The sequence below is a fragment of the Chamaea fasciata genome, unplaced genomic scaffold (assembly GCF_029207755.1).
Source record: "Chamaea fasciata isolate MVZ Bird 193981 ecotype frontalis unplaced genomic scaffold, bChaFas1.0.hap1 SCAF_3, whole genome shotgun sequence".
NCBI classification, from domain to species: Eukaryota; Metazoa; Chordata; class Aves; order Passeriformes; family Sylviidae; genus Chamaea; species Chamaea fasciata.
This window is the reverse complement of record NW_027094088.1, coordinates 60409255-60435417: the sequence shown is the minus strand read 5'-3', so window position 1 is coordinate 60435417 and position 26163 is coordinate 60409255. Positions and strand designations below refer to the sequence as shown.

The following is a 26163-nucleotide window of genomic DNA, read 5'->3' as shown; positions in this document are numbered from 1 at the left end:
TTACACTCCTCTAAATACTTCAAGCAGCCCTTTTATTGAGCAAACTATGCCTGCAAGGCTACAAAGGAAGCCCAAAATAAAAACAGACATATCTGCACATTTCTCTAAGAAAGACAGTTTTTTCCATTGAAGCTTTAAATGGAAGAGAGAAGGAAGAAGAAAAGTCATAGCAGCACCTGTTACACTGCCTGACAAACCCATCAACAGGGCAAAATGTGGTGTGAACGTGGCCATCAACAGAGTTAACAAGAGAAATGAGCCTCTTACAGTCAGAGCAAGTAGTGGAGATCTGTAATTGGAATGGTTGTCGTTAGAAATACAAGAATAGACAATTTCTGTGGCTGCAAAAAAGGGCAAAGGGTAAGAAAGAAGAGCCTTGATTAAGAGACATAAATTCACTAGGGTTTCAAGAAATGATGGCAGGTTGTCAGTAATAACTTCCTTTGTCTTTTCACCCCAGGTCAAGAAAGCAGTAAGTGCAAAGGTTGTTTTCAAGATACAGGCAAAAAAGTGAGTCCAATTTAGCATACACCTAAATTCCCCTGGGTTTTTCATATTACCTTCAAGTGTGGGAAGAAATATTTGTGAAGTGTAACTGAAAATGATCACCCCTACAGAGACCAAGAAGTTCTCAAACTCAAGGGAGAGTCTGAATTTTGCCCAGGACCATTGATGAATCTGTGTGAGACAGTAAGTTATCACGACAAAGATGATAACAAAATGAACCAAAGAGCAAAGTTGGCTGAGTTTGGAAACAATTTTGAGAGTTCTGATAAATACACAAGGCAACAGAGTAACAAATGCAATTACAGACCAAGTTTTCTCAGTCACGGGTACATATGGAAAACTGTGTGACAGCAAGTTCCCACTAACAACCAGATACAAAATACATGTCATGATCAGTTCCACTACTTGGGTCACATTGACAACTATGCCACCTAGACTGGGAGACAGATTTTTGCAGCAGGCATTTGCAATATCTTCATACGTGTCTCTCACTCTTAGCAGTTGCCCATCTTCATTTTCTTCGTACAAGCAAGCAATTAGAATTTTGCCTGTGTAACAGCATAATGCTGCAGCCAAGACAATAAGAAGTAGACCACTGTATCCACTGTGGAGAAGAGCATATGGCAATCCTAGGACAAATATTCCCTGAAAAGGAAAAAGAGAGAGAAAAGATAGCACAAAATCCCTTTGACAAAATGTTTTTGAGAAGTTGCACCTCCAAACCCATCCTCCACTGAATTTTGCTTTCACCTACCTACATGGTGTAAGTACTGCTCCATCCTGCTAAGTAACAACCATGGGAAATGTGTTTATTTATGATAAATTAAATTACAAGCAAAAATAACTACTTCTATCAACACACATGTAATGATAAGCTGGGAAAATGAGAACGTGACTGAATGGTAGAGTCAGCTTCCTAGTTAATATTTAACACTGATGTGATTAGAAGCCCGTTTTAGAAGGTTCATAGTTAGTTATTCAGTCAACATGCATATTAATGAAACAGGTTCAGTATCAGTAAAATTAAGCATCATCTGTACAAGTTTCACTCCAAATAAAAATAGCAGTGTAGATAGATTCAGTAATGACAATTCTCTTCATTCTAAAAATTTTTAACAGACCTCTGGAGAGAAAATGGCATTAGAGTGCATCAGACTATGCTTGTGCTTCCTCTGCAGCTTCTGTCCACCTCATGCGGCCTTTGCTCTTGCTATGTCCACTGATAAAGTGATTTTTCTAACTGCTGAGATTCTAGACAGTGTAAACATATTTAGGCATTTAAAAATATATGCAAAACATTTTTTTCACTAAGCAGTTTTTGAAAAGAACATAGTTTTACTTGTTCTATCTGGTAAAAAAAAGAAGGAATTTTACTTTCACAGAACATTATGAACATTTCTTTGTCTTTTTCCTTCTTTATTCTCTGTATTAAGGGACAAATTACTGTGCTGGGTGGTTTCATTTCCATCAGCACAAAACCAACAAAGTTCTTAAAGAGTAGTTGTTAATAAAAACATCCAATTTAGGAAAGATGCTTTTGTGACATTTCTCTTCATACATTACAAACCTGAAATTAGGAATTGCACATGAGTCAGACTGGTCAGGCATTTTTATTCATGACAACTGATGAAAGGTAAGGTGGAAACAAAACACAGTTATGCAGAAATACAAGTAGTCCTGCAGAAATTTTTACTTCAATATTTCTTACTGCACCCATGACATGATGAAATCTGAGTATTTTTGCACATGTTTTTTATTCTGGCCTGACAGAAGAAGTTGATTTGGACCACACCCCTAGATTCTATTTCTGGCCAAACCTGAGCAACCCTATCTGCTCTGCAAAATCTATTGAACCCTCAACAGAAACCCCTCCCCATGGAAGGGGTGACTCACTCTTCTCTCACTTCCTGAGTGGGTAGTGCTGTTGACCTTCAGGAGCCAAAGCAGAAGAGATGACCTTAATGGTATAAATATTAATCTTAGCCTTTATCATCCACAATTGCGATCACAAGGTCACGTGGGGAAGCAGAGTTTCAGCATGCTTCTGCCTTTGATGTTTTCCATCAACTCCCTCAGGTTTTAATGCCTATCACACAGTTTCTGTGAAGACAGTCTAGGAGCCCATCTCTGACGGAGCTCATCAAGAAGGAAGGTGCCTGTCTTGGCTTTGTAGGCCTTATACCTAGCATCCCACTTCTAAGTGATTCAAGTACTCCCAAGCCTGATCCATAAGGAGGGCTCTGAAGATAGGCATTTTTAAAGCACTAAAACTGATACATAAAAAGTATTCTTCTCCTAATCTAGCCACAAAATTGCTGGGATTTTTAGGCAGATTGTGGAGTGAGCATCAATCATGAGAGAAAGAGGTCCCTCAATTAGAGTGGTTTTTTTTTTTTCTCTAAGCCATTGAGGAAAACAGACTACCCATCATATGAAAGAACAGCATTGCCTAATTCACCAGGCTTCACTCTTGGAGCAGGTATATTCAACTTTCAATGAATTAGAGCTGGAAGAATTAAGTACATGCACTAATATATTTCAGTTAGAAAGGTCTATGCCTTTATGTGTTGAAACAGAAGTACCTCAGCTATTATTACTGAAGTAATAATGAAGTCATTTACCAGATACATTTTTTGGTTGTTTTCCATGACTTCATTTAAAGCATTGGTTTTTATTGAGTCACAGATATCGTTTAATTCAGGAGCTGGCACGTTCAACTACACAGCTTGTGGTGCTTAGTCACCCAAATCTCTTCACTCGATGACTCCATTCTAATACAGGTCTCATCACCCAATCACCTTGCAGTGTAATTAACATTCTTTTGTACAGGAACTTCACATAAGTGCTCAAAATTCTGCCATTTTTGCCATCAAGCAGTCTATTTTCTTAAAAAGATTAGATATCTGGCTACATCCAGGCTGCTGGTAGAACAAACATAACAGTAGCTCTTGATATGATGCCATTTTTAATCACAGCTTTCACTGACTGGAAAGTTAGATAGCTCCCTAAAGAACTGAATTTGGTTTCTTTCCTATGAAAACTATCCTTGGAGACCATTTACATAACAGACTAGGTTTAAAAAGCATCACAAATAAACCAAGTCTAAGAAAAAATCAAGATGAAGCCACAGAGTCGTCTTCCATATTAACATAAGAACAATGATGTTCTCTCAGCTCCTTTCAGTTTCTACCAAGCTTATTGCATTTGTTCCATACTCAAAGTGTTATTATTTTGCTGTCTAATCTGGAACTGGGCATTCCAACAGTATCTGTTGACCTTAAGGGTCACTGTATAATTAAGCTGCAGGTAAGTGTCAACACAGGCCTTACTCACACAATGGCTTCTCCCCTGCTGAATTCAGTCTGTTAAGGACAACCAGCCTCAGCCTCAACCAAAGCAGAAGATGCTGAGACTTTATTACAGCTGCTTACAGTCCTCCTCACAGGTGCCTGCTTTTCCATGCTTAATTGTTAGTTTAATCAGAGCATAACATAATTCTGACCTCTAACATCCCCTTGCTGTTTTTCATACTAAATAATTCAGATCCTAACACAGACCACAGCATAATAGAGGCAGGGGTTTTTGGTTGTGGTTTTTTTTTTTCATTTTGTGAGTTCAGACCTTATTAAACAAAAAGATCTTTTTGCCTGTATATATATATTATATATATATATATATATATATATATATATATATATATATATATATATATATATATATATATATATATATATATATATATATATATATATATATATATATATATATATATATATATATAAAATGTATCAGTGGTTGCCCATCCCAAAGTTTAGAATTCAGAATTTCTAAATCAAGCATTTCAACAGAAACTCCAAGTTTTTCTTTCAGCTGATGTCTTTGACATCTTTTTTTCCAGGGTTGGTAAACTTAAGCTGTCAATTACTAATAAAAACAAACATTGTGGATACAACCGGTTTTGCAGCTCTTTGGATACAGAGCATGGTTAGTAAAGAGAAATGAGAGGACACTGAGCATGCCAATACAGTAATTACATCTGTAGTGAAAGGACAGTGCTTTTTCTGCCTTTCCAGAAGCTTTTTTTTAAAATTCAAAATAAAAAGTAGTAATAACAAAAGTTCTACAAAATAACCAAAAATGTTTTTGGTGGTCACAAGAACTCAAAGAACAAATGCAACTTCTAGACTGCAAAACTAATTTTGTATCTGCTCTCCTATTCTTACCTTTCCAAAGCAATACTTTTTGTTAGAACAATTTCCTAACATTATCAAGTTTAAATAGTTTAGCCAAAAAAAGGGTATCTTTAATAAATTATTTTACTGTCAAGGTAATATAACAGGTACAGGCATTAGTCTGTATTCTCTGGCTCGCAGCTGTTGAGCAACTGTAGAGCATTGTGGCTCTAAAGTGACTTTTATGTGGAAAATTCCTCCTCCATAAAGAAATCCTTTCAGGATGTTGATGTCCCTTTCACGAGAAATGAGTGAACAGAGAATGCAGATAGAGCATGGCAATATTTTGCTGATTCCTTGCTAGTGGAAAAGGGGCTCAGGTAATTCTTGCACCATTTGTCATTGTACATTTTGTCCAGCCTAGCCCCAGAATGTGCAGTCATTGAATCTACTGATCCCGTGTTCTCATGTCCAAATTATGGCACAGAAGGCCTTAGCTGTGAGGCATCAGTTAAAAATGAGCAGCAAAAGGACCTCTTCCCTAAATTGTCTCATAACTCTCAGCCTCAGCATTCCGTCTGGGAAGTGTTCTAGTCTGAGTGGTTTAATTTCCAACTGTTCTAGGGCAAAGTCAAATGTATTAGCTCTAAAAATGCTCTTTTTTAAGATGATCTGTTTATGGAATAAAATATCACAGAGGAAAAGCACTCACACATCTGGGGACAGAGGATATGGAGTTTTTGAAACAATCCTCTGCTGTGGAGCATCCTGAGTGGTTGTGTTATTTACCAGCACTCCATCCACCCTGGGTGGGAAGGGAGCCCAAACTTGCCCAGCAGGCTGCACCTTCCCTTGTGTCCCACAGGTTTGCAAGACTTGGGTATTTTCTCCCTAGACTGAGGATGGAAGTGCACTGTACTTTGTCAGTCAGTGTGGAGGTCCTTGTCAAACACCCAGAGCAGACTTTAGCTGTAAGGCAGCTGGGCCAATGCAGGAGAAATGACTGAGGGCTCAGCCGGTGGCCAGCCTTTGAAGAAAGAAGAGAAGAGAAGAGAAGAGAAGAGAAGGGAAGGGAAGGGAAGGGAAGGGAAGGGAAGGGAAGGGAAGGGAAGGGAAGGGAAGGGAAGGGAAGGGAAGGGAAGGGAAGGGAAGGGAAGGGAAGGGAAGGGAAGGGAAGGGAAGGGAAGGGAAGGGAAGGGAAGGGAAGGGAAGGGAAGGGAAGGGAAGGGAAGGGAAGGGAAGGGAAGGGAAGGGAAGGGAAGGGAAGGGAAGGGAAGGGAAGGGAAGGGAAGAGAAGGGAAGAGAAGGGAAGAGAAGGGAAGAGAAGGGAAGAGAAGGGAAGAGAAGGGAAGAGAAGGCATGAAAGAAATGGTCAGAACCAGCTAGCAGCTCTTTGCCTTGTCAGAATACCCCCAAGCAGAAGCATACAGGCATGACAGGTGTCAGCAGGAATCACAAACCCACTAACAATTGGTTTTGCAAAAAAACAAGGAGAACAGGAATTCCAAATTACAAATGCACATGAAAACACTTTCCTGATGGTTTGATTATAATATTTGAACTACATGTGTGTGTTTCCCACACAAGCAAGGCTGGCTGCTCATTTAAAAATACTTGACATCTGGACCAGTGCTGAATGCAAAAAATGGGCTTTCTCCTATTATTATAGCAGTATGATACTATATTGTATTATATCGTACTCCTTTACCTCAGGGCAAGCACCTCCCCAAGGAATAAAATGTATATAAAAAAATTGAAAAGTGAGCATGGACAGGCACCCAGAAAAAAATCAAAATTCCTTAATAATCAGTTTTAAAACTTTTAGACTCAAGTAAAATATTCTGTTTCATAGGTTGTTTGAAATATGACATTCTGAAAAACAAAGCAAATTGAAAGATAATTAAAAAGTAAAGACGGTCAGATCATAGACAGAGTTGAGGCATGCTAAAAGACAATGAAATTAAATGGAGTAAAAAGCAATGCAAAAAAAAAAAAAAGAATAGAGAAAATTATTTCATTTTAAGACTTAATCACAAGGAAAAATAAATTAAGAAATGAAGAAGAATTTACCTGAAAATTATTCCATTAGGACAATTCTCCTATATGCAAAATACATGCTGATATGCCAGACTACCAAATTAGCTCTGATTGCCTTTTTCACCGTCTGTAGTTACTCCACTGGAATGGTTCATTTGAGTCTGACTCTTTTCCCCAACTATGCTTCTGATTCCATGCAGGAACATGGGTTAGTCATAGAAACTATACCGCAGAGTGTCCCACCTGAATTTTCTTGGAAGAATTGGAAGATAAATTCTAGATCCCTGATTCTCAGTACAATTCCACAAAATATTTAATGATGTTGTTTTACATTTGTCACTATTTGAAATAAAAAATTTTCCCAAACAGGTGCAAACCTTAGTTGCTGTGGTATTTATACAGAGAAGGAACGTTATTAGTGATAAATTAAAAAACATAGGAAATCCCTTAATCTCATGCCATGATAAGAAAATTACTTGCTTGTTGACCTCCATGGTCTTCTTCCTTTCTCAGTGTTGGGGGTTGGGTTTGTTCCTTCTTTCTCTGGGGAATTTTTTCCCCACGGGTTGCCAAGGGGACCGGGTGTTGGATACTTGAGAGTGCTTGGCTGAAACAAAGAGATGGACAAAAGGTGGAAGGGGGAGATAACGCAGGTAAAAGACACAGCTTGAGGCAGCGGCGTGCTTTTCTGCTTCCGGCGTTCGGGAGACGCGTGTCGGCCGCTCCTCGAGGATCTCAGCCGCCGCAAAGCACGCCGAGCAGAAGCTGGGCCGCTTTTCTGCCTCGCCTTCGGCTCCTTCGGCGCTGCTCCTCTTGCTGCAGCGTGACCCTGCACCCCCTGCGCTGCCGGGACATCCTGCCCCTGCCTGCCGAGACACCCTGCCATCCCAGCTACCAGCCCGGGACTTTTCCACTGTTCCAGCTTGGTGCTCTGAGGATCCTGCAGGGACACCGAAACCAAACTGCCCTGGGTTTTGTGAAACAAAGCCCTCAAGGTTCTTGGTACTGTTGTCGTTTGTCATTAATGCTGTAGTTGTTTGGTGGCGGGGGGGAGTTTTTTTGTGTTTGTTTGCTTTGTATTACATACTAGTAAAGAACTGCTATTCCTATTTCCCAAATCTTTGCCAAAGAGCCTCTGATTGTAATTTTACCTAGCAGATACCTGTCTTCCTAAACCAAGACACTCAGCCATCACCATGACCATCAGTGATTTTGCATCTTCTTCCAAACCACTGCCAATTACATTGAATAATACTGGACCAGATGCTGATTATTCCACCAGGTAATGTTCTAAAGACTACTAGAAACTCATTCCTTTGACAATACATACACTTTTTTGGAACCTGTCACTTAGGCAGTTGTTAATCCATTTAAGAGGTACTCTGTGGTTGCACTAATTTTTAAATCAGCATGTTGTGTATTAATGTGTCAAAATTCCTTTTAAAAGCGTAAATATATTATTTATCTTTCACTGCCTAAATTACAATGTCATAAAAGAATTATTTGAAGTGTGTTTAATAAGGACTGTAAGAACTCTTTCTCCAGAAACACAAAGATTGACACTAATTATATTTCTAGCTTTTTATTCTCTAACAATTAAAACCTGTAGTAACAATTTCATTATTTTTCTCAGCATTGTTGCCAGGTTTCACTAGTCAGAATTTCTATGGTTTTTAAAATATTGGGATGATAGCCACAATCTCCTGAAAATTCCACATGTAGTAGCAACTAAATAAGAATATTACCTGGTCAGGTGTGTCTTTTGCTATGTCTCCCAGCTGAAAACTTGCAGGGCATTCTGCCTTCAAAATTCTATTGAGATACATTTTAACATCCATTTTAAATGTGGTTGCCCCACAGTTAATTGTCTAAGTCGAAGTTTGGAAAAATTAGGCACATAAATTTAAAATTCACACCTATCTTAAGATAGGTAATTAGCAGAGCTGAAATGAATTTCCTTTCAGAGATGTCCATGCTGAGAATGAAGTGTGCACACACAGTGTAGAAAATCTGAGACTTCAATGTCTTACGCAAAATAGCATAATGCCTATCCTGATAAATTAAAAAATACCAAACTCTTCTCCTGTGCTATGAGCATGTCCTCATGGTTCTCTCCAGGAACTACTTACGAACAGCTGGATCTATTTTTCAGAATTAAGAAGAGTCTTAGAACCTCCATCTAGTAATGTAGGAAATCAGCATTGGAAAATATCAGTGAGCGATCTCAGAGAAGACGAACGTGATCTTACATTAGAAAATTTCCAAGTTAATTCTTGCCATTCCTATATCCACATATTCTGGTGTCTGTGTCTCAGTGACTTGGCCAGGATCATTTGTGTGCACCAAGGGGGACAAGGGATGCCATCAGTCTAATGCTCATAATGTCCCTGGTGTTCATCTTGGATAGTGATGACAAAAAGATTTTTTGGTATAGATTTACCTTCTATATTCTTCTGGAACAGATGCAGTTTTAGATATTTTGCCTCATTATTTTCTCTCATCCCTCATAAATATTAGGCAAAATTTCTGACTTTTAACAGAAGTATTGCTTGTCTTATATGCATGTTTTATAAATACTATTTTCTACTTGGTTCCCTTAACATGTATCCATAGGTGAGTTTTTCTACCTCTCCTTTTAAATGAAAGCAGTTATATGCTTCTCCCTAGTAGTTAACATAGACCTTCCCTTTTAACTTTGTTCTGCTGTTATTGATGGTATCTTCAGACAAGCATAATAATCACATAGATAGACATACACTTCCATTTATACTTAATTTTTGCCATGATTACTCTCTCTGTTTCAAATTTTTACACTAAACCTAGCTTCTTTTTTTTCCTAATTCCTAAAAATTGTTTTCTTATTGTCTTAATTACTGGGAGATGCATTATTTCCTCTCTTTGTTTCTGTTCATAACATATAATTATTACTCTCACCTTTTATTTCTCTCTTTTGCTATACATATATTTTAAAAAAATAATTAATTGACACTTCCACTTCACTCCTGAAGTAGGATGGTATACTATTGGTATACTATTTCTTAATTATGAGGTGTGGCTTCTGGACATCTCATAAATTCTTGTCAAACAACTTTAAAATTTCTTTCCCAATGGGCTGTCTGTATTTATTCTTCCTAATCAATTATCTCTCATAATTTTCTCCAGGTTTGAAAAATTCACTTTTGAAGTACCAAGTAGATATATTACTGTCCTCTGTTTTCCCATAATTAATGTAATTAGATCCTCCAATTTGTTCCTCTTTATCCAATTTAATGAGGCCCAAAAGAGAATTATCTTATGCTAGGTTCAATACCTTTTGTGTTAGATAATTATCATCTATAATCCTTAGAAACTTCAATGATGTTTTTACTACATAATGCATACATCTACCATAGATCTTTAAAACTGAAGTCACCAAGAATAGTACAATTTTTCTTTCCCGACAATAGCTCTAATACAGATAATCATCTCTCTAACATAGTGTGCCACCCTCATTTCTTTTGCCTGTTCATTTTAGGTTAACATGTATTATGTAATTATTTTTAAATTCTAGCTGCAAAGAACATCCCATCATGTATTTGCAATATCAGTTATATCCTATTACTTCTCAGCAGTAAGAACTTCCATTTCCCTGACTGGCTACCTAAACTCTTAGCACTGCTCTACAGATGTCAGGAAAAGAATTCATCTGCTTTCCCTCTTGCTTCACAGTTTGCTCACAGCTCAGCAGAGTTTAAATTCAAAAATACTATGAGCTGTTCTGCAGAAAACTTCAAATATTGTCTATGGCCTGTCTGACCTTAAGAGCAGATCCATCTCTTGTAATGTCAGTGAAAAATCTTCCTTTAACTTCAGGGACGGCTGAATTAGACCTCAGAAATCTTGTTTTTCCTGATTTTTCTTATTCTTTCTCTCTGCCAGTGCCAGCCTGTTTCAGCAGCAGAGAGGACAGTGACTAAGGTGTTTATTTTGTGATTAATGCCTTCAATTGCCTTATATACTGACAGAAACTTTAGAAGTGCTTACCTGTCAATCCTTCAGGTACCATAAGTAGATGATCAGGCAGATATAGACTGCTCAGAAGATTCTGTGATAAGGTAAGCAGGTAAAGAAGCTGCATGGGCTGCACAGAAAAATGCATGCATCCATTTGACTGACAGAAGCCATTGATTTTTTTCTTATTTTAGTGGACATATTAGTCCTAAGAATCTCCTAAAGATAAGTGAACAGAGGAAAGAAAATATCTGGGAAAATAAGGAGAAAAAAATTGCTGTTATTAAATGTGACAGCTGCTCCCATAGGCTTTGCTATTGGTTTAAATATTTGTTCCAAAACCAAAGTATGCTTGATGCTTAATTCCTCATGGTTTGATGGAAAATGTTAGCTTGCATAAATCCAGAGCTCTCTGCAAGAATGAATTGAATCACACAAAGAAAATCTCCAAAGCAAATTACTTTTCAAGAAAACATTATTTTGCTTGGTCCCAAAGGAGAAAGAAGGCTTTCATAAAAAGAATGAGGGTTCTTATTACGTGTTATGTATCAAAGAGGAAAAAGAAATGAAAAAAGTAAGGCAGTTAAAACTAAAACAAACATTATTCTGAAAGTCAGTTGTGGTGAGCAACACGGACACCCTGGCTGCTTACTCTTTTCTGTTATTATAGACCAGTATTTCACCTGAAGGCAGGCAAGTGATCCAAGCATCCAGTACAGCAACATGCAAGTGAGTTCCAGGAATGCATGGCCAAAAGAACTTGAAGGGAAGCAGAGGGGGGCTTTGGGAGACTACAAACAAGGCAGGGCAGTGGGGAGTCACATAACTTTACTTGAGTTTTCACTGACATAACAAAAGGAAGAATTAAACTGCATAAAAAGTTCAAACCCAGGCAGTGAGAAAGCATTTGGCTCATTAGGAGTTTTCTTGAATGCTGCCTGGATGGGACAAGCCACAGTTCCCATCACTTTTATGAAGCAATGCTGAAGAGGAAATGGAAAAAACCATCACCACACTATAAAGAACTTTGCATTGGAAAAAAACCTTGTTCACCTCTGAGGGCTGAAAAAGAAACCAGGTTACATCTACTAGAAGCTGAGTTATATTTTCTGAACACAAGCATAAGATTTGCTGTGAATAAAAAATGACTAAATCCTCCTATGGCTGATATTATCCTGTTCATTCTTCAGCACGCACCTAGCTACCAAATTTAGGTGGATTCTTACTCAAGCTATAATGACTTATGGAGTTCAGTATATAAAAGAGAAATTTGTCTTAGAGCCCAGCCTGGGTGGAATATACTTAATAGTCTGAATGAAAGACAGAAATAGTGGAATATTATTATGTTTGGTCTCCGGGAATCAATAAAATGATACAGAGAATCATACTGCATTCCTCTGGAATATGTGAGAAAAAAATGCTGGTTTACAATTAGGCTGGGTATAGTCAACAAATTTCTACTGCTTTTCCTCTCTTAACCTCATTTCCACTTCAGTGGCAACCCTGAAGGCTTCTACCTATAGGATAAAAGAAACAGCAACTGATTTTACTGCCTGATATTTCATCATGCACAGATACAGATAAAATCCAGGTTGCAAATGAACCCACACAATGAAGATGTCTCTGTCCTACAATAATTCCTAATGTTTAACAAAGCAGAATAATTCTCCTAATTTCAAGTAGATTAGACAAACATTCTCAAACATGCATGATTAATAACAAAGAATAAAAATAGAGGTCAGAAAAGAAATATGAGTGGGTTTTATGGCATGCTGTAAGTAATCATCATAAAAGCAAAGTTAGGTAAAATCTCATTTAAATAAAAAGAAAAAAAATCATATGGTTATCGATTGTGAAACCAGGCATATGACATATAAAATACACATTGAAAACATCTTTTTAAGATCTCTAGATGCAAAATACTTTAAGTATCACTGCTTGCAGAGGTACTTCTCATTCTGTCATACAGACTTTGATGGAGATCATTGACCTCTACTGATCCATGAAGAAAAGGACTGGAGTTACAAAATAACTAATATTCCTTTTCTGTGTTTTCTGTTGTTTGATTTTCCTCTTTTTTTAATTTATTTTTTTAAATTTATTTTCTTATTCTGTAGTTGCACAGGAAAGACAAAAGCTGAGGGTACAAACTAGGCACCTTGAATATTTTTGACCCTTGATGAGGACCTCAGGTTTATTTGTAACTTTTACACACAAAAGCTGTCTGTATGGAATGAACTAAAAACATTCCTTTCATTATTAAAACAAAGCTAGCTAAGCATATGCTGTAAAATTTTGTATATTAAAAAAAAAGTTTTGTTTTTTTTTCCTTAACCTGAGTCATTCTGATAGTGCACAGAAAACTTCTCAGCTCTATTGGATTTCTCCTTTTTTATACTTTGGTGCTGAGATCTGTAGTGATTTCATATTTAATAAATTGATTTCAAGGTTGCATTTAGTTTCTGTTCCTTTCCCCTAAATAATTTTAATTTCTTACATTCAAAGTTTTAGCAAAATCAAAATTTATTCACAAGGTATAATTAATGAATTTTAGGTGAAAACTCAGTGGCTATAATTGAAGTTATTAAAGTGACTACTTTCTTTACTGTCTTTGGTACCCAAGGAAATTATCACTTCTTAGCATCTAGGAATTGGGCTAATCTCACCCAGCTTCCCTCTAAAACAGACGTTCAGTGAATGAGTGCACACAGTAGCAGAAGAGACACATATGACAAAACTACCTTGCTTTGATGCACTCTTACTAGGAACAGGATTCCTAACTTTTCCTTCCTAAACGTAGGAAAAAGTTAAGCTAATCACCGAATCACAGATTATCTGAGTTGGAAGGGATCTGGTAACTCTAGAAAGGATGGACAGAAATAAGGATCACCAGGTGACTACTGGTTCCCACAGTGTAGGGCACTTGTTTCAGGTTTGGGAATCTCCATCAGAGATGCCTATGTCACTCTGTCATCTGTAGAGTCAGGTGAATTCCTTTACAAAGGCCATGAGATGGTGGGGTGTCCTGGAAGAGCAAAGGAAGAGCAATAAGATGGGTTACTTGATAACATGACTGCACCAAGGGAGGCAAGAAGAGAGCAAAAAAGTGCCATTGAGTAAAGTGCACAATATAAAAACATAAGGCTCTGAACTATATGAGGTAGAAACAAGGGGTAGGAGAATATGATGGGCAAGAGGCTGGGAGGAAAAATGACTGGATATGAAAAATACCTAACCCTAAGCAAAAGACAGGAATAAGGAGAAAGCTAGAGGGAAAGTATGCATTATGCAACTTTCTGATTAGGAAAGGAAACCTTTGGGGGTGGAATGGCAGCTCTTTACATTTTAGGAGATAATAAAGAGTCTCTGAGATCCCATCCAAGGAGCAGAGGGAAGCCTATAGTTTTGTACAGGTATTTTATTTTTAGCCTGAGATTACAACAACAAAAAATATAAAAGGAAGAGCTCTGTCTCTGTCTGAGAGTAGTTGGTTTTCCAGCCAAAGTGAAAAAAATCAGCAGGCAAGTAAAGGCAACAAGGGCAGGAGTGGAGAACTCATTTTAAACTCCAGGCTCTAATTAAATCTTAGAAGATTTTCAAGACCCTCAAGGTGGCTGAGGAGATGTCATCTGGAGTTGCAGAAATCATGCAGACAATGTGACAAGAGAACAGGTTCAAAATGTAGTGAGATAGAATAAACTTCAGTGCCAACTTCTAGAGTGACAGTAAAATGAGAGAAATAGCAAGTATTGTAACAGAAAAAAAAATAGATAACTTCTTATAAACAAAAGAAACAAATTCCTTACAAAAATAAGATATATTGAGTCTATATTGCAGATAATTCTTATTCGCAATCCACATTTTTTCAAGCTTCAGTAGAACTACTCACCATTTCTGAAATATCCAGATTTAGTCTGCAATAATTAAATTAGAAAGGTTTTAAAGCTGAAAAGAAAAATTCTCTGCTTACCAGGGAGGAACTAGCCTGAATCAAGCATGATTCTGGAGGGGAAAACAGCAACAAAACCCATCATGAATTGAAATATCCACGTAAAGTAAAGAAAAAGGCCTGAAATCGGCATTGCTACTGATAACATAAACCAACAAAAAATGTTCATTGTAGAGACCACAAAATATCATCTACTGGTGCTGTTATTTGTGTCAGTTCAAGAAGTGGACTGAGAGAAACTGAAATGGATAGCAGTCTGTGTGTACAAGCCGAAGCGAATGTTTCCTCACTTTGACTCATATGTTTACATTTTGGAGAAGTAAATAATAAATTTCATTATTTGGTTAGCTATTCAGTAACACAGCATTGTACATATGGCAAAACGAGTGCCACTGGCCAAGAACAGAGAAACATTGCCTTCCAAGAAACATGGTGTATCTGGGGAGAAGAGGGAGAAGACATACAAACAGAAGACAATTTTTTTTTATTAAGCTTTGCGGGTAAAATGTTTTATACAACTTACTGTGATAAAACGAGGTTACAATATATCATATTCAATACTGTGTATAATCTGTGTTTAAGGCTTTTTATTTTCTCAAATAGCTCCATTTGCTCATTCAGACAGCGCTTGTACCATTTCAGTGTATCTACCGCTGTCAGGAATTATATACACTGAAGTAAACTGTAGATTAACCATCTATGAATTGTGTGGAAGAAGATTTATCATATGGAAAGTCTGCTAGAGAAACATCACTATTTCTGATTTTACCAGCACATTATAATAATTCAGATGTCCTTTACTTTCAGCATTAAATTTTCAAATGCACTTGCAAGTGCTGAGCTTGTCAACTTTTATTTCTTGATGAACCCTAGGGCTCACTCTTTTACTTCATAAAAAAAAAAAAAAGAGTTCCTGCTGCAAATTTACTAATGGAAGTGAAGGAAGTTTAGAAAAAACAGGAAAGGAATACCATATGACAAAATATTTTACTTTCTGCTGCCAGTTACTCTGTTCTTCCCGTCTTGGGAGGCATGTTATCCTGGGAGGAGTTCTATGACTCAATCTAGTTTATTTAAGCAAATTTGTTGAGGTTGCATGCATCATAAGTTTAAGAATAGGGGCAGAAAGAACATTTTTAAGAAGAATGATTTCCAGTAGTGATAGCTGGTCAATGGCATATGCTATGGAGAGGAACAAGTATACAAATTATCTCAACCACAGAAAGCTGGTGAGTAATTATAATAGGTAATTTAGGTTTTGTTTTGAACGCTAACTGTTAAATGTAACATCACAACAATGAACTAGCCAAATATAGATACAGAAATTCAAAGCTGCCTAATAACAGCATATTTAAATACCATGTGACCTGCCATGAATTTAAAGAAGAGAAAGAGAAGTTACACCATCTGTTTTAATTCAACTTGTTAAAAATGCTCACAGGGATTGATGACACCAAAAAGTATGGTAGATTAGTTTGATTTCTGTATAGTGGCAAAATACATCAGCTATTCCCTTCACCTGAGGGAGCCAGAGATCCTTGTTCTGCAATAAGTCGTGGCACATTGGGTTCTCCCATGGAATAAAGGGATCCTTGCTTTCAAGCAGCTGACAGTTACTCCATCCTTTGTTTCTGGTAACATTTATTGTTTCAAAGAGTATAATTTTTATAATGCCACTATACATTTATCTTTGATATCATATTTCTGTCATTTTCTTTCTTGGCCATCTGGATTTTTAAGATGGAATGCCCATTTTTATGGCTGAATATTCTAAAGGTACTCTTATCACATTCTTCAGCTGATTTATCTTGTGCTCAGTTCCTACAGTGACTCTCAATAACTAGGAGAATCAATTCCTTATAGAGGAAAGAGAGGAAACTGAATCAAATGTCAACCTGATTTATCACAGACTACATTTAAACAATCATTATTCTGTAAAGAGTTTCTTTAAAATAGGAAACATTTTGAGACTCACTTTTAAAATTGTTTTCATTGTTGGAGCACCTGGAAGTCCTTGAATGTAATCCCATCGTGTAAAGCAATGTGCAAACAAAGCACAAAAAGATGCTCTCTTCCCCAAAGTATTTAAAATACAGGGGTAAGATAACAAGAAACAAATTGTACTACGGTGACTTTATGATGTCTGTTGTGTTTATGCTGGATATTAAGTTCTTCACCTTGAAGGCTGGTTCCAAGAGCGAAGGGAGGAAAGAAGCATGGAGTTTGTTTGCAGAAACTGCCCTCACTCCTCCACATTCCCTCTCACCGATTGTGTTGTCTGCAGCATGGACAGCAGGAGAGAGCTCTCCTCTGCTTTTAGTTAATTTTTAGCTAGCTGAGGCAGAGAAGTTTCCCGGACTGTGGCTTTTCTTTTTCTTGGAACTGATCAGCCTGCTCTGGACTGAAAACCCAGCAGAGCACTGGGAGTTCACACTTGTGACCCACCGGGGCCTGGGGCGCGGCATTTTCAAGCACAAGAAGGACTGATAAGAGACTGAGCAAGCTGAGCTACTCCCCACGACAAGGACTTTCTGAATTTGCCATCTCTTCAGAACAGCAAGAGGCTTTATTGTTCAATATTATTCATTTTTTATGCTTGTGAATACTTTGCTTGTTGAATAGTTTATTTCCACTTTTCTCCAAGGAAATCTTTTCCTGAACCAGTTGAGGGAGGGGCATCTTAAATCTGCTTTCTAGAGGGACCCTTTTAGAAGTTTCCTCCCAAATTTGCCCTAAACCAGGACACAAATACAAGCAGAGAGGGGTGTTGAGGAAACCTTGAGTCAATACCAGGTACTGTGGGTCAAGAGAGCAAGTGGTGATTTCAATGTAGCTTATAATTGCGCAATTTTCATCAAAAAGGCATTTCTAAGAGTATCAGAGGACTATCTTCATGTAAGTTCAGATGAATGCTTGTTTAAGTATTTACCAAATTGAAAATGATAAGTCTAACGGGAAGAAGAGAGATCAAAGTCAACAGATGCAGGAAATAAAATGGTAGATTATTATAGAAAAGATGAGCAGCTCACATTTGATTTGATGGTTGAAGAGTTCCTTGCAAGAGCTGGTGGTCTCATGAGTTAATGGAACTGCATGAGCTTTCCAGGTGGGTATGCATGGAGTGAGCTTCGAAAGGTCAGGGAAAAGTGTGTTACTGTGACCCACATGGGGAATTATAAGTGCTCAGATCAGTTTCAGCCTTGTGGATTGGTAAACCAGACTATGTACTAGTGTGGTTTTACAGCAAAAATAAGCAGGACATGGATGCAGTCTGAGTGTGAGGATGTAGAAAGAGGCCTGAAAGATGATGCCAGGTGATGGGCATGCATGATAGCAAGAACAAGGACCTACACAGGCAGTGAAGAAATTCTGATGTGGGCATACACTGGATAGAAGGCAAGGAGCTCTGTTTAGCTGCTTGACTGCTAGAAAGACAGACCAGTATTTTATGTATGCAGCAGTGGGATCTAAATAAGATGTGAACCTGAACTGGCCCAGGAAAACACACTCTGCTTCAGTCCCACATTCTCACAGGTGGGGAAGGACGTGGTGTCTATCAGCTGTGTCTGTAGAGCCCCAAGAGCCCCAGCCTGGTTCAAGCAATGACCTCAGGGAGGAAGGCATGAGGCAGACATTCAGGAGAGACTTCTAGCATTGACTGCATGCCCCATTAGAGACAGCAGCGCAGAGAAGAAGAAGCTAGTCATGACCCCATGTATCAGTTCATGTAAGACTTTTCCTTATAAAAAATTGTTTCAGTGAAAAGTAAAAAGAATGGTGCAGTGTCTGTGTGTATTTGTGCTTCTAAGTTATCTGTGCACCAACGCAAAGCTTTTTTTAGGCATTAACACCACCAGAGCAGGCAATGTCCAGGGTGTTCTGAAGGTTTCCTAATGATGAAACGAAAACAAAAAAAAAAGAGTATTGGGAGCAGGAGGCACAATGTTCAGATTTCTGAAGTACTTACATGTACCATTTATTTCATATGTGTTATGGGAGAAATGGAAATGAACACATCCTTTTTGCAAATATATGTAAATCCGTATGTAAATAATACCCTGTCACTTGACACTGTCCATTAAACTCTAGCAACACCACTGATAGTAGTTGGCCTTTGAATAATGACAGGATTTAAAGCTCTCGGATGGAGAAGTATTTAAGCTGAGCGAGACATGAAACAGTTCAAATACTGGCAGACTCCTACAGTGCATCCATCCAAGGAATCCTGTCAGTGTTGGAGGCAGGACCATGCACTGCATCTTGAAGGTACTGGAGCAAGGTGTTGGACCCAAAGAGCCCTATGACTCCTTTTTATGTCGGGATCTCCTGTTATTCTGACTCTATGTCCTCACTAGGGACATCTGCTGGCAAGCTGAATTTGGCAGCATGTTAAACAACTTGCAAATTCCAACTGATGGAAAAGTTCATGTTATTACTTGTTGAGAAGTACCACTATAAGGAGAAGAGTTGAGCTAGTCTGTCCCAGTTTACTTACTGCACTACTGTATGCTTCCTTGATAGTTCTTTTGTCCTTTTACATGCAGACAATTTCTATTAACAGCTGCTTCATGTAGGAGGACACACCTATAAAATAGCTGTTCTGAAAGATTAATGGTAACAGATTTTCCAGATAAAAGAATTTTCAAATTTATATGGCAAATGAACAGTCAACAAGAAGTCCTCACTTACGAGAAATAGCCACTTGCAAATTCTCCAGCACTTTCTTTACCAGACTGTGACAAACAACATCAATCCCGGGATAAGTATACTATGCACTGAAGTGAGTTAACGGCTCTTAGAAGTAAATTGAAGATAATATGGTGGCTTTGAAATTTAGATGCTGAAATATACAGATTTCAAAAATAAAAAGCAAGAAGAGTTTCTGCTAAAGTTGTTGGAAATGCTAGATAATTGACATTGCTAAAAATCAAGTGTCAAATAATACTTTCCTGAAATGTAAGGTTCTGAACAAAATTATTCATTATTCATTTCTTTAAGCCTAGCAATGCTTCTGGCTACTGTTATCAAAATAATGAAACTTTAGACAGGTATGTCTGTAAAACTCAGGTAAAAATCAGTTAAAGATATAAAATAAGGTATTAGTTATGAATAAATATTTTAAAATATATCTATCTTACACTCAGTGGAATCAAGATATTCAGATTTAAGGCTGAGGTTGTATATTAAACTCGACCAGTTTTTGGAGTACTATACTTATGTTTTCTTCTCATCTCATATGAGATAAAAGTTGCATATGCTAATTAGCTTAAAATAGATCAATATAATAAATTGTATAATAAAGTATATCAGTCATAGCCAAAATACTGAGACTATTAGAATCATATATGAAGGAGACACAGAAAGAGACACCTACTGTAACTGTCTTGTGACTCATCTGTTAAGAAATGAAATTCTGAACACACAGTGAGAATAAGCATGATCAAAGAACTGCTTTAACTTCTAAAGATATTTTAATATGTCATTTTAACACCTAGAAGCTTTAAGACTTGCAATACTTTGTTCTGTTGCTTGTGTAACCCATGTACTTTTTTTTGGGCTTCAAGAGCTAGTATGATGCTTTCTCAACCTGTAGTCTGTATGTTGGGACTATCTGTATGTCCAAGGAATAATGCTGTGGGCTAGTTATGTTATATCACAGTTTCTACTTGATGGAAAATCTGACATGAAGGGGCTAAAGAAAACTGATCTGACACTCCTAACATTTCCATAATAGCTACAGTAGGCTATGCTGATGTAAATCCAGTCAACACTGCCTCCCTCACACCTGATCATTACCCAAACAATGTGACAAATGACGTAAAAGTCAAAACTGACAAAACAACAACTTACATCCCATGAGAATTATTCAAATATTTATTCCTGGAATAATTTTTGATGAGCCACCTCTCTACATTTAGGAGTTCTATCTTCATAACATTTTTTAGTGTTTGCAGCTGACCAAGGAAAAAGCAGACTGATGAAGTGCATTGTCTAATGAGATTTATGGGAATGGCGGTTAACTCAAAACCAGTCTGCTGCACTTGTGCTTATATGTCAAATAAAGAGATTTCTCTGAATTAGATGTTATTTCTTTGTTGCAGGATAACACATTTTTGATAAAGAGCTTTTGTGATAAGAAATAGAGTTGGGAATAGAGAAGATATATATCCTGAATGCAGCCTTCTCTGTACTATATGAATATGGGCACAAAAGAAGCCTACCACAGGGTCTGAGCTGAAATAAAATGTTATACAAAGTAGTGATGGAATCTTTTTTTCCCCTCAAGAGAAAATCAGAAGGGAAAACCAGGGCACAAATATTAGTTATAGAGTCTTCTCCCCTAAAATATATCTTTTATCAATTGCATTGCATAATGGTGACATTCTATCATAGAAAAAACAGACCTGAATTTAGATGGCTCTCACCAGGCTTTTTTGGGATCTGCAGTTCCGGATATAAAGGTTCGTGGTTGCAAGCCTTGGAAAAATAAATTTGCCAGTACTGCCGGTGCATTTCAGCTAAAATCATATTCACTATTTGGAATTTTTATGTTCATCACAATAGTCCTACTATCTTGGAATTTTACTTGGTGTTGTCATTTTTTGACATTTCATTTGTAAACTTGAACTACTTTCTGGTCACTGTTTAGATATCAGCATCGGGCATCTCCCTTCAGTTTTCAGTACCACATCTTGATATGAAATACAGAAGTTAGTTTCTCTCAGATGTCTATAATTTAGTTCAGACTATGACTTTAGCTTCAATGCCTATGTCTTCAGCTTCAATATATAATGTATAATTCAAGGAAGTTACTGCTTTGTGCTCAAGAAAAGATTGACCCTTGTTCTAATGATGGAAAATAAATACTTAAGATCAAGCGCTGCAGTTAAAATCCAAGTGGCTATTTATCCAAACATGACTGAATTATTTAAGCTTCAGGATGAGAGGATTTATATCATTATACATCTAATGACCTGCTTTCTAAGCACACAAGCATGTACATATTTATATGTAGAAAATGCTTAAATTTTGTGTCAGTAAAGCTTAATGAGAGGGGTGTTTAGCTGTTTGCCTTTATATCTTTAGAGGCATGTCTGCTAATTCTGTTCCTCAGCATCAGTGTGTTTTCCTGTTAAGTATTTAGGAGTTGCAGTTACCTAAGTTAAAATGAACTACATAAGAACCCAGTAAAGAAATATGGCTATAAAAGCACGCAATGAAAGATACATGGATATTCAGGTTTTAAAATTATGATTATTGAAGTCTTGAGTCTCTTCTAAACTAATGTATAATATACAGAATATAAATATAATGAGAATAGTTATGATTTCTACTGCAATAATTGGTAATTTATTATTGACACATTGAAAAATAATTATCAATATTGTTAATTTAGGTATTGTTATTCCTAGAAGCACTCACAATAGTCAAGCACCCCATTGTGTTTCTCTGATCATGAAACAAGAAAATTTTGCCTGCTGCAGGTATTTCTAATCTTTGTACAACCTAATTTTTTGCAAAAGGAAAGATATGAATGTTGGCAACATTAGGTTGTCAGATGCATTGAATCAAAGAGAAAATTCAGTATGATTTCACACTATCATTTTAGTTGGAAAAGACCTCTAAGATCAACAAGTCCAACCTTTGTCTGATCATCACCTTGCCAGCAAGACCGTGACGCTAAGTGCCATGTGCAGTTTTTTTTTGAACACCTTCAGGGATGGTGATTCCATCGCCTCCCTCGGCAGTCTGGTCTAATGCTTATGAATCCTTTCAGTGAAGAAATAATTCCTAAGGTTCAACCTGAACCTCCCCTGGCACAGCTTGAGACTTTGTACTCTCATTCTGTCACTGGCTGCCTGGGTAGCCCAACCCAGTTACAACTTACTTTCAGGTAGTTGTAGAAAGTCACAAGGTCTCCTCTGAGCCTCCTTTTCTCCAGGCTAAACACCCCCAGCTCCCTCAGCTGCTCCTCACAGGACTTGTGCTCCATGCCCTTCCCCAGCTCTGTTGCCCTTCTCTGGACATGCTCCAGCACCTCTAGTAGTGAGGAGCCCAAAACTGAACACAGGATTTGAGGTGTGGTTCCCCCGTGCCAAGTACAGAGGGACAATCACTGGTCTGGTCCTGCTGGCCACATTATTGCTTATACAGCCCAGAAGGCCACTGGCCTCTTGTCCACCTGAGCACAGCTGGCTCATGTTCAGCTGCTGTTGACCAGCACCCCTTGGTCCTTTTCTGCTGCGCTGCTTTCCAGTCAGATTTGACAGATCATGTTTTACCAAATGTTCTGAGAAAATTTGTGTCATTATATTAGCCTGTATTTTAAAAATTGTACAGGCATCATAGTACTGAAGGTTACTTGAAACTTTCTGGTAAAGTGTTTCTGGTAAACACTTTTTTCGGTGTTAGATCCTCCCAAGACCTAAGTGGAGATAACTCACAGTGGTATAAATTACAGTTATAAATCACACAGGTATCAATTATAGGGGAGATTAACATTATTTCACTTCTTTCCATTATTTCACTTCTTTCTAATATTTCACTTCTCTTTCTCTCTAGTTTTTTCTTCATTCTCTTGTGCCCCTTCACAACACAATATAATGAATGCCTTTTTCTTTTAGTTTGGTTTTCTCCATAGTGTTTGCAAAAATCTGACTACATGTGACTGGAAAATAGTCTGTATTGTCCTTTGGTTCTGCTGTGAAATACTGTAACATTAGAATTTAACTACCTTCTTCTTCGTGACTATTGCTTTGCTTATCTATCCAGCACCACTGTACAAGTCATTACAAATAATTTTGGCCTTTTACTGCTACATACAAACTAATGCAACTTGCATCACTCTCCCAGATGATGCTGTACATTTTCCTATTTGAATTAACTCAGCTTTATGGTTTCTGTCCTCACCCAGATTAACTGAACACAGGTTTTGATTTGCCTGTGCAGTGCTGGAATACGAAACATGTTTCCCTGGAAACTTAAATGTCTGAAGCAATCATTTACACATACAGTATCACCACCAAAACTGCATATTTTTTCAGTTCAAGTTAAGAACAAAATAAAAATCTCTTCTTCTTTGTTTGAAAAGACTTATATTTAAAAGACTGGGAGAAACCCTTGTATTTAATTTCAGAGACCAAAGATTTAATCGTTCCCATAATAGAACTGTATTGCAAAATATTTTCAGTTTTAGACTAATTATATTCACTGGAATAACTCTTCAGAGTGCTTCAAAATTCTGAAATGTTTACCTCTAATTGCCATGCAAAACACTTCTGCCCTTTCCTCTGGGTAGGGCAAAACAACTGTCATTTAATCAAAGATTTTCTTCACCAGTCAAGAACATTTGGATTGTTTTAATCATTCTATTCACAACTCTGACTTTCCTTTCAAAGCTATTCATAGAAATTTCTTCAAACTGTTATTTTCTACTGACAGATGCCCATTCAATATTCCCCCCTCTCTCCTCTCCTGCCTTTCCCCTTCACTTTCTCTGCTTTGTTTCTAAACCAAATTACTTGCTCCCAATCCCATGTACTGGGAGACAGAAAAAATATAAATATGTGTACATAGATTCCCATACATGGTCGCACATGCACACAGTTTAATAATGTGTCATTAGGGCACCAGGTTATACTATTAATGAAACTGGAGTTTCCATGTTTTGGAAGCTTTTTCCAACCTTCAGCCTGCCTTAGGAGGGAAACCTCAATACAGCTGTAGCCAACTGCTTTTTAGTGCTAATTTCTAAAATATTTTACCAAATGAAAGCCTTAGTAGAAAACACTCAGCATGTTGAGAATTTTGACTAGGACCATAGTTCCTAATATGTTTGGATAATTTAGCTTGAATTTGTTCTGATTTTAAATAGGCAACTGCACATTTGATTGTGTTTTAAAATGTGTTATCGGTCTTTTTTTTTAACTGAAAACTGTACTATTAATAATTAATAGTAATTTTGTCCAGGACAATATTTAGCAATTGTTTTGGCACCTAGATGTATTTACAGAGGCATCATTATTTTTTGTTTTTCAGAAAGGAAAACAATGGGTTAGAGAATGTGATTTGCCAAAAGGTCATACAGGAAATATTGACAAAACTGACTTCCAGAATGAAATCTTGGCTTTGGTGAAATCAAATGCAAAACTCACAGAGACAATGGGCTCTCATCCCAGACTCCTGTCCTGACTAGATGCTGCTGAGGGAGATTGAAGATAAAATGTGTTACTAGAATGCAGTTGGGGTATTTTAGAACTTCACACATTCGCAGTTGAACACTTTCAGAGTATGATATGCTACAGTGCCCTGTTATTGCACTGGGTCTCATGTGGTGGTGCTCATGTTTGAAAATACACCAGGGTTAGAAATATGTCCTTTTTCTCCTCCTTTGCAGAGCTGAGGAATGAACTGGATATGTAAACAAATGTTCACCAGCATAGTCAGACTTGTGCGACACTGGAAGGATTATCTTTCTATAATTGAAGTGGCATAAAAAAGTGTTTAAGCAACAGTTACTGGGACTAGATGTGTCTGTGGATGCTGCTTTCTTCTTATTATGTCAGACAGAAAGTTAGTGGTAATGATATAATTATGTAAGGAAATGAATCATGAAAAGTGAGAAAAAGATTCTGAAGCATTTAATGCCAAATTTAAGGATTTGGAAAGATAATCAAACTCCACACAGAATACTGGTACCAAATGCTTTCAGTCTATTCAACCTATTTTCTTTAACACTGACAAGTATTATTACACTTCTTGTGCTTCGTGCTTCAATTTATTTCTAGTTTAACTTACATGTCAGTAAATTTATGTCTGACGTCAGTCTGACTCTTACCATCCTCTTTTTATTAGATGTTTACCTCACATTTCCATCAAACATCTCTGTCACTGAATTCAAATATGCTTATTAAAGATAATGTCGGCACTGCCAAAACAGGTGCAATCACCACACTTTCAATTTTACCTAATTGAAACACTTTTTAAACTTCAGATAACATATGTATAGTTTTTCCTTTGGAAATCTGTTTTATCAGAGTGCTAATGTTATGCAGAAAGATTCAAATACGTGAGTAATAAATTCACAGAAACCTTTTAGAATACACAAAATGATGGTACAGCTAAGCAAAATAGAGCAGGCTAAGTGATGGCGTGGTTTTTCAAATGATGAGTGGAATAAGTGTGGAAATAAAAGGTTACCTGAATGGCATTTGTTACATTCCATCCTGCTTCCCAGCTGGTGATCAATTTGACCTGGGCATGTGGCAAGGGAGCTGGGGACTTGTATTCTGGATCCTGGTGACAAATATCAAGCTCAGATTTCAGGAGTCCATCTGGTTCCTCTCTGTTCTCGCTGTGAGCTCTGTTCAGTTCATCGCTTTTGGCAAAACTCACGTGTTCTTCATCGGTGTCTAGGCAGCTGTCCCACCTCACCAGTCCCAAAAAGAGAGATGGCGTTTCCCTAAAGCATTTGAAAAGAGATGAAAAAGTCTGCTTCAGGTGAGCCAT

The 26163-nt window shown here is 37.4% G+C and overlaps 1 protein-coding gene across 1 annotated transcript; it reads right to left on the bottom strand.

Moving 5' to 3' along the window:
- On the bottom strand, nt 1-26163 carry LOC136287521 (vesicular inhibitory amino acid transporter-like). Its single transcript, XM_066180304.1, has 2 exons — nt 25855-26163; nt 1-1152 (listed from the first exon to the last, which is right to left on the bottom strand). Exons 1-2 carry the CDS (start codon nt 26161-26163, stop codon nt 1-3), a joined length of 1461 nt encoding a protein of 486 aa, XP_066036401.1.

What these genes read in the sequence shown, in the direction of transcription:
- LOC136287521 (XM_066180304.1), bottom strand. Translation starts at nt 26,163, where the DNA reads ATGGCTCACCTGAAGCAGACTTTTTCATCTCTTTTCAAATGCTTTAGG. An exon ending in ATGTAACAAATGCCATTCAG is followed by an intron (nt 1,153 to 25,854) that starts GTAACCTTTTAT and finishes TTTCCTTTTCAG; the next exon opens with GGAATATTTGTCCTAGGATT.